Raw genomic sequence first — 17926 nt, 5'->3', positions numbered from 1 at the left:
CTGGCCGCTTAGGAACCCGGCCGGCTCCTCCTCTCTGCCCGCGCCGCCCAGAGCAAGAGGCCCCGCACACCGTTACCTTGTCACAGTAGAGTCCCACCAGCTGCTTCATCCGCCAGTGTGGGGCGGTGAACACGTCCACTTCTTCGGGAAAGGGCGCCATCGCCGCTGCCTCAGCCTCCGCCTCAGCAGCCGCGGCCGCCGCCTCTCCATAGACACCCTCGCCGCGGGGCAGAGGCGGCGCGCCCCCCTGCGCATGCGCCCGCCCCGTCGGCGCGCGCGCCCGGGCTGCCGGGCCAGTCGGGACGCGGGGACGCGCGGGCCGCCGCCATGCGGTCCCCGCGACCCACGTGACCGGGTGCGCGGCGGCTGGTCGCCCTGTCGTCTCCCGCCTCCACTATTTTCATTCTTTGGCTTCTTCGTGTGCGGCAGAAAGAAACCAAGTCTTTTACCTGTTTGTTTTGCAACATGAAACACATTATCTGAGGAGACGGGGTGTCGTTTTAGGGTCGCTCTCAGGGTTTTTCTCGTTGCCGATACACCCACCAGGCCTTGAGGCCGAGGCAGCGGAGCACAATGCCCGCGGTCGGGCGGAGAGCTTTGCCTGGGCGCTGTGGACCCTGACGCCCCGTGTGCCACGGTGACTGTGCTGTGCGTGACTTAGGCCCCCCTGAGCCGCCCTTTGCCTCCCTGCGATTCTCGGGTGTTGGACTCCCACCCGCTGGTCAAAGGCCCCAGTGATTGGTGAACTACGACTGGGGACTCCAAGAACTTGCCACCGACAGGGAAACAGTGACACGTGACAAAGACGGACAGTGGCGGCTCCAGCCAGCAGCTCTAGCTGGCAGCTCTGAGCAGACGCCAGGGTCTGGGTCTGGGGACAGGGCGGAAACCAAGGAGACCAACATCTCCAACCATCCCTGGGGAGAAGGGCTGCATGCAATTCTGGAGACTCCAAAGAGAGAAAAAAACGTCTCCTGGGTATTGAGGCGGGACGGCACCCCAAGGACTGGAATGCCAGGTTAAGGATGGGGGTTGGAGGGTGAAGAATTACAGGTCAGTACCGGAAAGAACCTTGGTACACATGCCTCCATTTTAAGCAGAGCCTCAGAGAAAGAAGGATACTTAAAGAGATCACACTGCCAAGAGAAAGTTCCCTTAGGTCTGTTCCCCACAGGTCACCTGATCCCTAACCCAGCCCTCCATGAGACCTAGTGAGCCCTTGTTATGGACACCACTCTCCCTGATCAACCCCCCACTGGTTGGACTAATATACACAAAGAAATGGGAGAAAACAGGGAAGTCTGAGAACCTGGGTAGGATTACTTGCTTACTGTTACTTGCTTAATGGTGAGGTAAGAGTGAAGAAATAACAGGGAGTCACTATTGTCAAGCTACTAAGTTACTAAAATCAAGTGGGCTGAGGCAGGAAACATTCCATTTTTGTTTTAACTAGCCTGGGAACTTAAACTTTTGAACTCTCCAGTTATGCCTTGAGATACACACACACACACACACACACACACACACACACACACACCCCTCAGAGATACTGCAGGTTTGTACCCAGGGCACCATAATAAAGCGAATATTGCAATAAAGTGAGTCATAATCTTTTTGCTGTTGGAGGGTCTTGCCTTCAGTTTGTAAAAAATGCAACATCTGTGAAGTGCAATAAAGCGAAGCACAATAAAACAAGGTAGGAGTGTGTGTGTGTGTGTGTGTGTGTGTGTGTGTGTGTGTGTGTGTATCCTATAGATAACCCTCTGATTAACCTATGAAGGACTTAGAAAAGGATGCTCACTGTCCAGACCACCTGACATCCATTATTCAGACCAGATATCTGGACGATTACAATGTGGGACCAATTCAGAAGCTAAGAATGCAGGACTGATTCTTCTCAAGAATGTACTTTTTACTATAAGAACTCAGCTTTTCTTTCTTCTTCAGAACACTCTAGGTATTGCTTAGTTGTGTTTCTGGTTTGCAAACCCCAAGACCTTTGAATAAATCTTTGCTATTTATTTCTAGCCAGAGCATCCTGGCTCTTTGTGCTCAGTTGACAGTGGCCATAAATTCCAGGAGGGCAAGAACCAAATATGTTGTTTCCCCTTTATATCCCCGTTGCCTATCACAGTTCCATGACACCATAGGGGTTTGATAAATATCCAATAAATGATGGAGTAGAAGAAGATGAGAAAGAACCTTGCAATAGAGTGTGTCTGTTTATTTCTAATCTCACTGTATGCCATTTATTGATGGACAATATGAGCCGTAGTTAAAAGCAGGCTCTGGAGATGAAGTTAGACTTCTGGTTTAGCCTGATACACTTATATGACCTTCAGTAAGCTACATGACTTACCTGTGCTTCAGTTTCCTCATGTATAAGATGGAGGTAATACTTCTATATACTAAATGCTTGTGTCCCCCTCAAATTCTTATGTTCAAAGTTACCCCCTCCATATGATGGGGTTAGGAAGTGGGACTTTGGGAAGTGATTAGGATTAGATCAGGTCATGAAGGTAGACCCCTCATGATGGATGGTTTTTGTAAGAGTCATTGGAGAGCTGGCTTCCCTTGTCTATTCTTCACCATGTGAGGTCATAAAGAGGAATCTGCTGTCTGCAGCCCTGAAGAGGGCCCTTACCATGCTGGTACCCTGATCTTAGATTTCCAATGATTATTTGAAATAAATTCAATTTTTATAAGCCATCTAGGCTATGGTATTTTTGTTATAGAAGTCTAAGCAACAGAATTGTTGTGACGATTAAGAATGACTATATTTGAACTGCTTATAAGAGTACCTGACAAGTGCTGTCTGTAAACTATTATTAAAAAACAAACAAACAAAAAACACGTCTGTGAAGTGGTGCTGTAGGAAACTAAATCTTGAAGGCATTCTGGTAATTTCCTAGGGTCCAACAAACTACTAAATAAGTGAGTCATATGAATCTAGGTTTGACAATATCCTCCCAGCACTGTGTTAGTTGTGTGAGAGACAGAGATGAGGATTTACACACAGGAATAATGCTTAATAGAATATAGCTAAAGTCCTTAATCAATCTCTCTCTCTCTCTCTCTCTCTCTCTCTTTTTCTCTCTCTCTCTCCCTCTCCTTTCTTCTCACACTCTACTCTTTCACTAGGGCTTTGCCTCAATGTTTTATAATATCCCCCAGAGGACATTTCCTTATTTTCTCTTTATTTCTTTCTTTCATTCTGATCTTTCACTCCAGCTGTCTTAGAATGTAGAATCAGATCTCAGATGGTCCAATTACATAGAGAAATGAACTCCTTGGGAACATGTACTTCGTTTTATCCTCAGCATTTAGAACAATGCCTATCAACAGTTACCACTCCATATTAGTTGAATAAAGAAAGAAGGAATGAGGGCAGTTCATGGCATTCTATAATTTCCTAATTTTAACTAACTTCTAATACACCATGTTTTATTTCCCAATAGCCGTCTGTGTCTGTGTTGTCTGTGTCTAGTGTACCCCCTAGAACCGGGCACATTAAATAGGTATTTAACAACAAAAAAATCCATGCACACAGTTTCAGTGTTACTCAAAATATGAAGCTGTGTAGTCAGCTGAACAGTAATAACAGCCACTTTGGACTCTGGCCATTTCAGGGAATTTGTTTAAGATGACAAAATTAAATAAAGTGATAAATAATAAGTCCTGTGGGTCATTCTTCCCTTCGAAAGAAGCTGTTAATATTAGCTCCATATGCTGAGTAATGTAGCAATTAATAACCGGATATATCCAGATAAATGATTGATTTACATTAAACGTTAGCCCAGGAAAGAAGACATTGATCAGTTTAGTATCATTATTGTAGGTTACTGCAACTACAGCAGATCAGGAACTGTTATTAAGGCCAAGGTTATCTGTTTAATTACCTCTCTGATTTCTTATGCTATACAACAGCGAAGGACTCCTAGCAGGCCATCTAACTATTGGCCACCACAAGGAGACTGGATAAGGCATTTGAAAAGAGCAGTGAAAAATCCACATTGTATGATGCCTGGTGGATTGATGGCTCCTTCTTTCCTGCTCTCATTCTCTCTGAAAAACTGCATGCTACAGGGAAAAGCAAAAGATGCCAAATCATTCCCTTGTGACCTAAAAATATGACATGAGGCCTCTTTTCCAACTCTAGTTTGAGGGCTGTGGAAAGGGTTACTGGTCAGGGAAAGTCAATTCTAAGGCATTTAACTGTTTATTTGAGTACGTGCTACAGCACTTTCCCCAACAGGGGGTTAGCTGTGAAAACAAGCAATGAAAGAATGTTGCTATTGTAAAACAGTTGGAATTCCAGTCCTAACTCAGTACCAGACTTGATCCTCAGTCAGTCAAAATAGCCAATCAGCAACTGCTACAGCAGGGCTAGCTTGATTTAGCAGTAAAATTTTTAGTAGGGTGGTGGCATCATAAAAAGAAAAGATACACGTAGGCACTGAGTTAAAATGCAATGCCAGATGCTACGTGCCTTTTTTTTTTTCATTTTCCTTTAGGATACTTTATATGCAGATGGACCTCTGAAAATCAAATATATGTAGGCCTGCAGTTTGCCTAAATCCCTTACTTTATTTTTTATAAATTTAAATACTGAAAATATAATAAAACTTACTTTTGCACAATGACCAAATAATTGAAAACATCTAATGTCCCTCAATAGGATACTAGATATTAAATAAATTATAGCACATTCATTCAATGGACAAATATACATCTGGTAAAATATATAAGGTAAATCTGTTTGCTGTGAAACTAAGAATTACTAAGTGTAAAAAAATAATGTAGAGAACACTTTGTTAAATATGCTCTCATTTGTATTAAAAAAAAAGTGGACATATTTCTAGAATAACACAGCAGAAAGTTGTGAGCAGGGGTTCTGGGATGGAAAGCAGTTAAATGCCTCTTAAATATGGTACAATTTTAGTATTTTACTATGTTCACCTAGTGCTCTTACATTTTAAAAGAATTTGGGCCATAAATTTTACCTCTTTAAAAATACTATTAAAGGAAAATAAAGTTTGATTATATATAATCATTAGCAACAGTACTAATTGCAAGTAGAACCATTTTATGTTTATTCCCAAATTTTATTCTAACCTGTGTTGTACACCTACTTCTCCTCTGGCTTCTCTGTTTACACTGCCATTTGGTTCACATCCATCTTCCCCACAGAACCGGAAGCATCTCTGAAGGTAGGCACAATGTTTTTAATGACACTGGGGAGATGGGTATGGTAGAATGTTAACTGAAAAAAGCAAGATGAAAATTGCACATACAACATAATCCACACCACATTTCCAAAAATGCATAAAAAAGATTGGAAATGAATGACACAAAATCTGAAAAAGTCTCCTCTAGGTGATATTTTTCTATTCTTTCCAATGTTTTAAATGAGTGTATTTTACTTTTAATGTCAGAAATAAAGAAATGAATATATTACAAACAATTTGATGACAACTATATTTTATAAATACATTTAAAAAGGGGCTAAAAAGAAATATATTAAATGTTGACAATGGCTGTCTGGTGGTGGGACTGAGGGTAAGGGCTACTTTTATCTCAAATTTTTAACAAAAAATGCTCCCCAAATTTTGTAGTTGAAAAACAACTTCAGGGTTTTGGGTTGTTTGTTTTGTTTTTTAAAGATTTCAGTTTAGTAAACATCAACCACCGTTAGCTCTATAATGCCAGAGCTGTATTGTCTCATGGAGGCCCATCCTTCTTCAGACATATGAGTCCTAGGATGCTTCCTGTACTTCTGCGTAGACCTTTGCCTTCATCTCCTGCCACCAAGTCCTATCCTTCTGACATGGGACTTTCTTAGCTGGTTACTAGGAAGCCATTCCAGTGAGTTCTAGCTGGGTTCTATTCCTGAGACCACCAAGCCCCTGCAGTACTTCCTACATGACACACACACAGGACCCTCTTCACTGTGGCTAGACCTCCCTCACCAGCCAAGATTGCCGCCAGCTCATTTAATCGTCCACATAGTGACTCGGGGGAATCTACCACACTGAGCATTTTCCTGTTCAGTGGCGTTTGTGATCACAATGAGTCTCAGTGTCTCTACCCAAAACTTCAAGTTTGCATTTTTGGAGCACATGCTTCCCATTCTTGACTAAAAGTGTAGGGCATCAGATTGGAACACAGGGGCTAGTTACTATGCCCTTCTTATAAGGTGTGGAGCTCTGGCCCCTAGAGGTGGCTCATTGATGCCTCATACATGAGGGGGGAAAAATGCTTGTACAAAGGCATGGAATAATAGAAGAGCTGAGATGAGGAAGAGGTATAAAAGAAAAAAGAGACCAATAGGACAGAAATAAAAAGATAAGGAAAAGCAGAGTAGGGGATGGAATGAAGAAAAAAGATAAAAGTGGAAATAGAGAGAAATAAAAACAAGAATTAAAATGTATTAATGTCTTATCATGCACCAGGCACTGTAAATGCTTTACATGAATTATCATGTGTAATCATCACAACTACATGTGGGAGGTTCTGTTTTTCCCACATGACAGAAAAGGAAAATGTTTAGACAGAGTTATTGATTTGTCCAAGATCTAGAGCTAGTTAGAGGAAGATCAGGATGATAAAATCGATGTCTTTCTCAACCTAGAACATATAGTTAACCTTACACTGAAAGACAATTCTCTACCATTAGTTTGTATTAACAAACTCAATGCCTGATATGTGCTATTAATTTCTGAACTGGAGCCAGAGGTGACTGAGAAGAATGTGGGCAACACCACAAACCATGTAAGTGTCCAAACATAGAGTAGTTCCATTGCTTAGATTACCTTTTGAAGAGAAGTAGCTAGATAATGCTAAGACCATAGTTTGCTTCAATGTAAATATAGAGATGTAATGTGTAAAGTGGTCTATAATGTTTCTTTGCAAAAATTCCAGACAGATAAGAGCCTTTTATTTCCTAAACATACCTGTGTGTCACTTACCTTGTTCTTTATAAGTATTGCCAAGTCAACACCAACTCCTTGACTTCCAATCAAAGGCTCTACTATGGGCTGACTTGAACGAACAAAATGGGGCAGTGTTGGTGTATATGGCCTGAGGGAAAGAAAGGTGGCTTGTCTCATGGACAACTTGACTCAGCTGTTTGCAACATGTATCAAGGAAAAGCATCACAAGTTGGAACCGAAACAAACGATAAGCTTCCTGTAATTTGTCAAGCTTATAGTCACTATAATGATGAAATCTGGCAGGGGGTTGCTTAATTTCTGCTTACAGGAAGGGGAAAAAAGTATTTAGGGAAGTATCAGTTCTGTTTCCTTCCTCCCTACCCCTGACATTAAACAAAACAAACAGTATAAGCCTAAAACGCAGTACAAAAAATATCTCCAGTTCCACAAGGTAATTCCCAGAAAACTTGAAAATGCTGAGAGCAATGTAGGCAGAAAGAAACAGGAGTGTCATATAGTATATCTTTGATTCCTATGAACTGACCAATACCTTTTGTGGGGGACAGTGGGGGGGAACCTGATTACATAAAACACTGATCGTAGTTCTAATTCTACCTCTGCCACTACCTACCTATGGGACCTTGGACAAATCACTTGCCCATTCTGGGTCTTGCACAGATGAGGTCTGGGATGCCTTTCAGAGTGATAAGGGCTGACAAATAATTAATACATAATTATTACATACTAATTAATAATTAGCACATACTAATTAATCTACAACACATTTAAAAAGGACTCCCCCATGCAAGTGCTTACCTATTATGGGAAGTAAGTCACCAACTACCCAGATAAGTCCACCAAGAGGTAGATGACTTTCAACCAATCATTTTCTTTTTGTAACTAGTTTAACTGTGATTTGTTCCACTCACTTTACCTAAAATGTCTCTACCAAGGTGATTGTTTGGACTACTACAGATCTATCCCCTTATGTGCAAGATGGTAATAAAACATTGACATATGCTGATAATTAAACTCTTTGAAAAGTATTCAGTAACAGTAGAGACAGTAAAGCAAAGTGGTTGGAGTGTGGACACGAATTCCTTATCTATAAAATGAGACAGTGAGTCTCTACCTCACAGGAAGTCCTACGAATTACATGTTGTATGAAACTTAGTGGAGAGCCTGGAATAGGAAACACTACACGTTAGCTCTCACTTTAACCTGTGAAATGAGAAGACTGGGCAAGATGCTCTCTTTGGTCTCCTCTAGTTCTCAGTTTCTGGGACCCTGGACATAGCTCCTTGAAAACTGTTTCTTTAGGTTAATTCTATGAGTTAATTGGACAAGGGAGGGTCTCAGAGTTAGATTTGGCTGTTATTTGACAAAAAACATAAAGTTACACTGGCTAAAACAAGATAAAGATGTTTTTTTTGTTTTTTTTCCTATTGGTGTATAACAAATTGCCCCAAAAGTCAGTGGCTTAAAGCATTTTTTGTCTCAGTGTCTGAGGATCAAGAATTCCAGAGTGGCTTAGTTGGGTCATACTAGCACAGGTTCTCTCATGAGGTTACAATCAAGCTGGCAGTCTAGCCCCATAAAATGAAATAGTAAGTCATACCGATCTAGTCTGCAAGGCAAGCAATGAATAAGAGATGGTTGTGAAATATTTACCAAATGTAAATGTCCAATTTGAGTTAGCTTTAGGATGGGTTGAAACAGAAGGAATGTTATTATTCATGAAGAATTATAGATTTACACGTTTAATCTTGCCGGTCTCTAACTGAACATTCCTGAGAAATGATATGTCTCCTTTGAAATAGAGCATAATATCTCTGTGATCTTCCTCTCCAAATGTAAGGGTGAATTATGCATAGATGATAGCCATAAGTTCCTGAAACTGAAAGACTAACTATAGGCCACATTATCTCACAACATTGTGAAGTAGGTTATTGTCAACCCAATTTTACAGGTGAGCGAACCAAAGCTCAGAGAGGCACGAGTCGGAGTTGAAGCCAGATCTCTCATTTTCACTGCACCGCACTGTTCAGTTCCCCCTTGTACAGCCTCACACTCTACTTTCTACCAAACACAAGTCCTACCACGTAGACTTGCTGAGGAGCTTCATCAATGAAAAGGGGTGCAGAGTGGGGAACAATACGCAGAACAACAGGAGGCCCGGTGCACACTGCTTCAAGGGTCTTAGCTAAGTGCTTGCTCTCGGCTAAATTAATGACAGAAGATCTGAAATAATACAGGCAATAAACCGCATGGTACTGACATGTCAGTGCACTAAGACTTCAAACAGAGCGCTCAGATGCCAGGGGACTGAACTTGCCCCGTCCCTTACGATGAGTGTTTCAAAATACGGTCCTCGGGGAACCTGATTAAAACCACATCAGGTCCTTTTAAAGATCTGAGATATGAGACTCAGCCTTGGGAATTTGATTCAGTACATTCGGGGCAAAGTCTCAGACTCTATATATAATTCTTATGTAACTAAAATTTGGGAAATAAGTGTTCTACTAACTACACTTCCATAATTAAAACTGGTTTTCACACTTGATAAATTGGTTGTAGAATTCATGGAACTCATGGTGTTGTTTGCAAAACACAATGACAGGATACATTAAACGTAATATAGCTAAATTTGGAAGACAGATTACTGTAGAAATTGTACAGACTTCGGAAATAAACAGACCTGAGCTCAAATCTCTCCTCTATTGTTTAGTAGTTATGCAACTACAGACAAGTTCTTGAACATCTCTGAGCTTTGCTTTCCACTGCTGTAAAACATCAATTTATTATTCCTTGATGGGTTATTGAGAAGACTGAAGATAGTATATGTATAATGCCTGGGACACAGTAGCCATCCAATAAATGATAGGTATTTTTTATTGTTATATATCTAACACTGTATAAAATAGGACACCATATCTTAATAGACTGTAGTATTAAGAGATATTAGGGGCAGAGGTTTCAAAATGGTTAAAGCCTTTATAGTAGTTCAGCATACCAGCTTTGGAATCAGATTGTCTGGGTTCAAATTCCACTGGCCTACTTTCTCACTTACCACTAGCAGAGGAAATCAGAACTTTCACCTTCTAGGAATGAGGCCTTTGTTAATATTGTTAAGCCCTAAACCTGTTCGCTATTCTGCTAAAGAAACTGTGACATGAAAAGAATACTACCTATCTGACAGAACTGTGAAGATGAAAAGAGATTATGAAGAGTTTATGACAGTGCCTGGCACAGGATCAAAGTGCTTTAAAAGAGAAACTTGATCATTTCTATTATTATTCAACAAACACTGTGACTACCCTGCGTCAGAAACTCCAGATTCGGTATGCCTAAAAGTGAACTCACCATTTTCTCTGCCCTGAGTTTGCCAAGCCTTATGTAGTCTCACCTCACTGATTTTTATTACTGCCCATCGAGTTACCCTAGCTAGAACAATGAGAGCAAACAAACAAGTACAAGGCACTATTCTAAGGATGTTTTGGTATTAAATTATATCTATTCGCAAAATGACTGTATGAAGTATAGGTACTATTATCATCCCTACTTTACAGGTGAAAAAAACTGAGATGGAAAAGAAACATAATTTGCTCAAGGATGTCCCACTGATAGCAGAGCCAAGATTTAAATCTAGGCAGGCTAGCCCCAGAACCTGTCTTTTACTGTATATGATGCCGCCTCTAGAGATTTACTGTATATGATGCCGCACTCTCCAACACTTCAATATTTAATAAGACACATAGTCCTCTCAAACATCTCTAATCCATGCCCTTTTCACCACTCATATTGATATGCACCAAGTTTAGGCTCTACTGACCTTCTGCTTGAACTGCTGGTCTCCCTGACTTTAACTTCTCATTCAATCCTCTGCCAAACCAACTAGTCAGAAATGTTTCTAAAACACAGATCTGATAGATGACTCTCCTGTAGTTAACAACATTTACTAGTGCCCCAATTTCTATAAAATGGGACCCAAACACTTGTGCCATTCAGTGCAGTATTTGAGGCCCCTAGTGCAGTACCTCAACTTACAATGTTGAATGCACTGCATTTCATTTACACTGATATGAACGTGTCTTTCCCCCCCACTAAAGTGGGCCCTTTTTAAAAGTAGGGATGCTGTTTTGTTCACCGTATATAACCCAGATTGCCCCAGGCCCCAACAGCCCACAGACAAATGAGTTCACAATCCCTTTCTTCTGTGAATCTTAATGATTCATTGCCGCACCAGCAAGTGCAGAACCTGTAGCTTCAGCAAAGCCTCCCCCATTACTGTGAAGCACTTCTGAGTCCCCAGGGATGTTTCTCACGTGCTCAGTAACAAATTCACTCCCATTGTAGCTATGCTGCTACCCCAGAAAACAAGTGAGCCACTCTGTCTCTTGGCTTCTTCCTCTGGGCCCTGTAATTTCAGATGTCATCATGAGTTTAGGTGCAAAGGTAGTAAAGAATGGCTTTCTTCTTTGTGATATACTGTTAAAGGGGTACCAAAGGAGAGTTGCTTCAGCCTCATGTGTTAAGTGAAACAGCTTTCAATTGTATTCACTCAGACACCTCTAGCTCCCCGGGCAGCAGATATACTCTCAGGGGTCAGAGCCATTACAAATCGGAGGTATGGCATACCGTCATATTCAGAATCCCTCCTTCACTCCCACGGTGGTTTTAGTATTAGTCCAGAGCATTTCTTTTTCCCTCGGGATGATCTGTCTTGTGGAAGTTACCTCAGCAAATTTGGTCTAAAACCTTTACGGGGCCACCCTACCAGTGTGCCAGATGTATCGCAAATGATCTGAATGCCAGGGTGCCCACAGGGAGTGCTCAAGCTATATTTGTCTCCCCTTCCCACTCCCCTCACCAACTCCATTGCCTCGCATGGAGCTCTGTGCATACTAGAACCTCAAGAAATGTTTTTAAATATGTACTAAAAAACAAAATTTTATGCCACTTGAGCAAAGTCAAAGTTTATCTCATGAAAGAAACATAAGACCACCTGGCCCTCAGTCCAAAACAGCACAGAAATCCTGACATTTAAAGAAAAAACCCAAACCCAAACCAGACCCACGGGCTCTCAGCTGAGATGGATTTAGCTGTGCTAGAACTCCGGTGACCACAGTACACATGCACCTGTGTTCTCCAAAGGTGCCCTCCAAAGAAATCTGGGTCACAAGTGAACTGTTCAAGACCACACGCCACACCCTTTGGCTGATGCCACAGGAAGTTGATTCACTGTCCTTGCGGCCAGTTGCAGACAGATTGGCTCAAGTTCCTATTGACATTTATTTTTTAAAACCCCATTTAGTCATCTTATTCATGTAATGTAAATCTTTTAAGCTGATTTGACTTTTCAGATTTTTAAATATATATTTGTTGTCTTGATGAAACTCAGCCTGTTAGGCAATGTGGTATTAATGGAGAAAATGCATTCAATTGCTAACTAGATTAGAGTTTTAAACATTGGTAGTGTTTTCAGTTCACTGGTATTAAATAAGCTTCATTTCAAAAGAAATTATTATAGTGTGAATACTTTCTAGTTAATGTGAACATTATAAACCATATTAGTACTATTACAAATTGCAAATATTAATCATGAAAATCTCATCCCACTCTTAATGATTTGAATCATGGAACACTGCAAAGGCACTTAAACACATTACAGTACTTAGGTTCTATTCTTTGGCTCTTTCACTAAACAACCACAAGATCATGGGCAAGCTTTCTGACCTTTATGGCAATCTATGAGAAAACATGTAAAAGTTCCTAGCATAACACTGGACATATTGTTGAAGCATTCAATATGGTTAAAATGGAAGTTTTAACACATATTAAAAATTTATATCTTTATGAGTTACATGCAAAGTAGCACTACATTCCTGTTAGACGTGTAGATCTGGGAAGACTCATTACATTCAAATGAGACTAAGCAAAGTTTCACATTGCCTCTATATGCAAATCAAATGCCTTTATAAACATCGGGTCACCAGTTAATTGTGGATGGAAACCAGAAAATCTTTTTAGTAGAAAATGCCAGAGAAACTTACTCGAAGTTTGAGCAAGGACTGATCAACTATGGCCATTGTTAATGGAAAGAATGTGAGAAATAAAACAGGGATTGACTAGGACAGTTTGATTGTTGTCTTCTCATTTAATATCCTGGTACAAGATGGTCAATTTAACTATCACCTTAGTGGAAAAGCTAATAATTATACAATTAAAGGTTTGGTTAATGTAATTCAATTAGTTGTGACTTAATGTGTGAAGGCATTTCATCTGCTACTGACAGAAAATATCAAGATTTTTATTTACAAATGTTCAGTTCATTTGTCGGAAAACATCTGTTGTGGTTATTTTTGAACTTGTAACTTGTAACAATTTAATCAAACTAATACAAACTGCATCTAAACCATTATTTTTTAAATATTAGATTGGTGCAAAAGTAATTATAATTTAAAAGGTTAAAAACAATTTTAAAAACCGCAATTACTTTTGCACCAACCTAATGAAAAGAATAAAGGATGATGAAGTGAAAACAATGTTCAAGTTCAACTGCTGGATCTAGATGTTAAATAGTGACAATATGGAGGAAAATGTTTATTTTACACATAAATTTTGACTTCACTAGAGCCACATTCTAAAAAGAAAGAAGTACAAATGATTATAATGAAGATAATTTAATGAGTGGGTTTATCAAATTGTCAATGATATTCACAAAAGCTTAAAAATCTTTAAAATTAAACTGCTACTTGGAAACAACACACTGAACTTATTGATAAAAAAGGAAAAAAATATATTCAAGTTCTCAGTCTAATTTCTTAGTCATTCCACCATTGTTAGTAGTGAAACCTTATTATCAGCATTAAAGCATACTGTGAGACAGAAAATGACTCACATATTTTCTTCCAGCATGTTTAGATATGGAGTGTATAAATTTACATCTCAGCTAATTAATTAAAAACTGTGCAGAGTAACAGCACAGTAGCTCATTTTTTCCACTACTGCAGAACATTTAGAAGTAATACTTATCACAAGTCTGTAGACATTTCAAAATCCAGTTTGATGAGAATAAGCTGCGTAACACTTTCGGTGTGTTAGATATATATATAGAGAGAGAGACATATATATATACACATATATATATGTATATATATATGTGTATATATATAGTATATATATATATATGTTTCTCTCTCTCTCTCTCTCTCTCTCTCTCTCTCTATATATATATATATATATATATATATATATATATATCAAAATCAGTTAGTACAGGATATGTTATGTAGTTTAAATATAACGTTGCGCAAACTGGATTATATATATTTATAGTAGATAGTACCGGGGTGCCAGAAAAATGTATACACATGACTTGTATTCTTTTGTTATCAGTATATATTATTACAATTTTAATATAGTTTTTCCCTTTTTTAAAATGTGCATACATTTTTTTGACACCCTCTGTATATTGCTGGGGTAATATAAACTTTTAAAAATGTTTTCTGACAGAAAATTTCAAACAAACACAAGAATAGAGACAATGGTATAATGAACACTGCCATGCACCCAATACCCAGATTCAATAATTAAAAACTGACAAACAATATAACACAAGTCTGTCATCCAAAGACATTCTACTGATTTCACTGAGGTATTGTAAACCAGTAAATGTTATTTTTACTAAATATTCAACATTACTTGGTTAACTATTTTTTTTCTCTAGTTGAAAAGCAATTATTATTTGGCAAACATCTCCAAAGACAATATCTAACTAATAACATCACATATTTGACTGATATTTTCAGTATTCTTGATGAGCCATCTTTACAACTGCAGGCATTTATTTCAACATTCAAACATATCCAAGGGTTCCAAAAGGCATTACTATCATGGCAGTAATCACCCTAACTATTGCACACTCCCCAAAGTTTCACAACTTATGAAAGAAAACATTAACACATTTTGGAAGAAATAAAATTAAGGATATTATTATATCTCACTGTTCTGATAAAGTTTTGTAGAAGCTTTATGGTAGTATAATTGACATACAATGAACTACACATATTTGAAATGTACAATTTGATATTGATGTTTTGACGAGGGCATAAACACAAGAAACTATCACCTGAATCAAGATAATGAATATCTCCACCATCACCCAGTCTCACCGTGCACTTGGTAGCCCTCCCTTCTGCTCACCCCCACCCCACCCCTGCCTCTCTACTCTAGGCAATTACTGATCTTCTTTCTCTACAAATTAGTTTGCCCCTTCTAGGATTTTATATGTGTAATCACACAGAATACACCTTTTGTCTGGCTTCTTTCATTCAGCATAATTATTTTTGAAATTCATCAATGTTTTAGTATGTATTAATAGTTCATTTTTTACTGTTGAGTTGTATTCCATTTCGTGTGTTCTATTGTGCAAATTTATCTATTCACTTGTTGATGGATACTTTGCTAATAATTTCTAATATTATTACAAAATAATAGAGCTACTGTGAACATATGTGTAAGTCTTTGTACAAATACTTTCTCTTGGGTAAGTATTGATTAGAATGCATAGATCATATGATAGATGAATGTTTAACTTTACAAGAAACTGCCCAAGTACTTTCCACCTTTTAGTTTAAACCCATTTGTGTCTTACAAGCAGCACATAATTGGGTCTTTCTTTTTTATCCCAACATTCTGCATTTTAACTGGGGTACAGTTAGTGGTTCTCAATTAGAGGCGGTTCTGCCTTTCCCCCCAGAAGAAATTGACAATGTCTAGAGACATTTTTGTTTGTTTGTTTTTTGTTGTTTTGTTTTTTAGTATAACCTTCTAAAAGTGTAAAAACCATTCTTACATTGCAGGCAGTAAAATAACAGGTTGTAGACTATAGTTTGCTGGCCTCTAGTGTATTTCCATCTGCCTGAAACACTTGACTTGCTTTAACATTTCTTGTATTGAAGATCTGCTGATGATTAATTCTTTCAGCTTTTGTCTGAAAAAGTATGTCTGGTTTTGAAACATATCTTCTCTGGGCATAGAATTTCAGATTGACAAGGTTCTTTCTAGCACAGTAAATGTTTGTCTACTCACTTCTCAACTGAATTGTTTTCTAACAGAAATGTCATTCTCATCTTTGCAACTTTGTTTCCAAATTACCTAAAAACAGTGCCTGTTTTCCTTGGTTTCATTTAAGATTTTATCTTTATCATTGGTATTAAGCAATTTGATTATGGTGTGCCTTGGTGTAGTTTTTCTCATGCTTCTTGTGCTTGAGGTTCATTGATCTTAAATCTTTGGGTTTAGTTTCCATCAAATTTAAAAAACTTTATATTTCTTCAAATTTCTTCCACCATCCCTTAGTGTCCTATTACAGGCATGTTAGAGTGCTTAAAGTTATGCACAGCTCACTAATGGTCATTTTTTCCTGTCTTAATTTTTGGTAGTTTCTATTGATATGTCTTCAAACTCATGAATCTTTTCTCTTGCAATGTCAAATCTGCCATTATTCCACCCTGTTTTATATTTCACACATTATAGTTTTCATACCTAGAGTTGGTGTCTATCCTCCACATCTCTACTTAACATTTTGAACATATGGAAGTTAAAATATAGTATCTGCATATTCTATAGTTTCAATTATTTGTCTCCTCATTATGGGTCCTATTTTTCTACCTATTTGCATCTTTGGTAAGTTTTTCCTGGATGCCAGACATTGAGAATTTTACCTTTCTCAGTACTGGATATATTTGTATTCCTATAATTCTTTTTTCTGGAAGAGCTACTTGGAAACAATTTGATGCTTTCAGGTCTTGCTTTAAACACAAGACAGAATAGTGCTCAGCTGAGGGCTAATTATTCCCCACAACTGAAGGAAGACCCTCCTGTGTATGCGACCTAATGCTCTGTGAATGTTTTTCCAGTCTGTCTTGTGGGAACAGCCATCATTCCCAGCCCTCTCTGAGCTGGACTCTATTACCTGTAATACTTTTGGGTGGTCCTTTTCTTGGTCTCAGGTAATTTCCTCACCTGCATGCATTGATCAGTACTCACCAGAAAACTCAAGAGTGATTTCCAGATTTCTGGAGTTCTCTTTTTGTGCAGTTCTCTACTCTCCAGTACTCTTGCTACAAACTCTAGCCCCCTTGGTTTCACCAAAATTTCAGCTCTGTCTCATCAAATGAGGAAGCCCACCAGGCTCTCCCTGTCTTCGCCCTCCCTATGCTGTGGCCTGGAAACTCTCTCAAGACAATAAGTTAGAGCCATCATAGAACTCACCTTGTTTGTTTCCTCTTGCCCAGAGTTCATATTCTTAATTTCAGGTTCTTCATTGATTGATATTCAGTGTCTTTAAAAACATTGTTTCATTTATTTTGTCTTTTTTCTTTCTTTCTTTCTTATTTATTTATTTTTTTACTGCTTCTGGCCTGTCTGAAACTTTTAACCATTACATCCTAGAAAAAAAAATTGATACATACAAGAAAAATATCTGGATAGATTCATTTGCTTTCCAAAACTCTGAAGTCTGAATCAAAAATTGAATTATGCTTGATAATTAAAAAATATGAAATACTACAGCTTACTTTTCATAAACACTAAAGGATGATGATGAGACATTCAATTTATCACTTTTGGTGAAATAAAACTGCTCATTGCAAAGTAGAATTAATGCAGTTCTACTTATTAATACTTTTAATATTTAATCCAATTAAAAACGGGGGGGGCAGTTAATAGTGTATCAACTATGTGAGAATTGTCTTTGTGTATCCTAAATTGGAATGAACTTATGAATAGACAGCACACTAATCACATTAAATATTCCTCAATTTGTATTTGTATTCTGTTTACTTGAGATTATCTCTCCATGTCGCATTTAAATATTAGTGAAATTGTATACCTTTCTTTCTTACAAAGGAATAGCTTCATGAAACTTGTATTTCAGTCACAAAACCTTCCTATCTCCCTATCAGCTAATTCATTTCTATTGTCAGGAA

The 17926-nt window shown here is 38.4% G+C and overlaps 1 protein-coding gene across 1 annotated transcript in view; it reads right to left on the bottom strand.

Moving 5' to 3' along the window:
* FBXL5 (F-box and leucine rich repeat protein 5) overlaps window positions 1-347 on the bottom strand; it is a 38589-nt gene extending 38242 nt beyond the window's left edge. The window contains exon 1 of the mRNA XM_019740856.3: window positions 77-347. Within this exon, the coding sequence (XP_019596415.1) occupies window positions 77-160 (84 nt within the window). The 5' untranslated portion in view covers window positions 161-347. The remainder of the gene's footprint in view (window positions 1-76) is intronic.
* Window positions 348-17926: the final 17579 nt, after the last annotated feature.

Source organism: Rhinolophus sinicus, chromosome 1 (assembly GCF_057876585.1).
Source record: "Rhinolophus sinicus isolate RSI-liver-muscle chromosome 1, RSI-T2T, whole genome shotgun sequence".
NCBI classification, from domain to species: Eukaryota; Metazoa; Chordata; class Mammalia; order Chiroptera; family Rhinolophidae; genus Rhinolophus; species Rhinolophus sinicus.
This window is presented reverse-complemented; position numbering and strand designations above follow the sequence as displayed.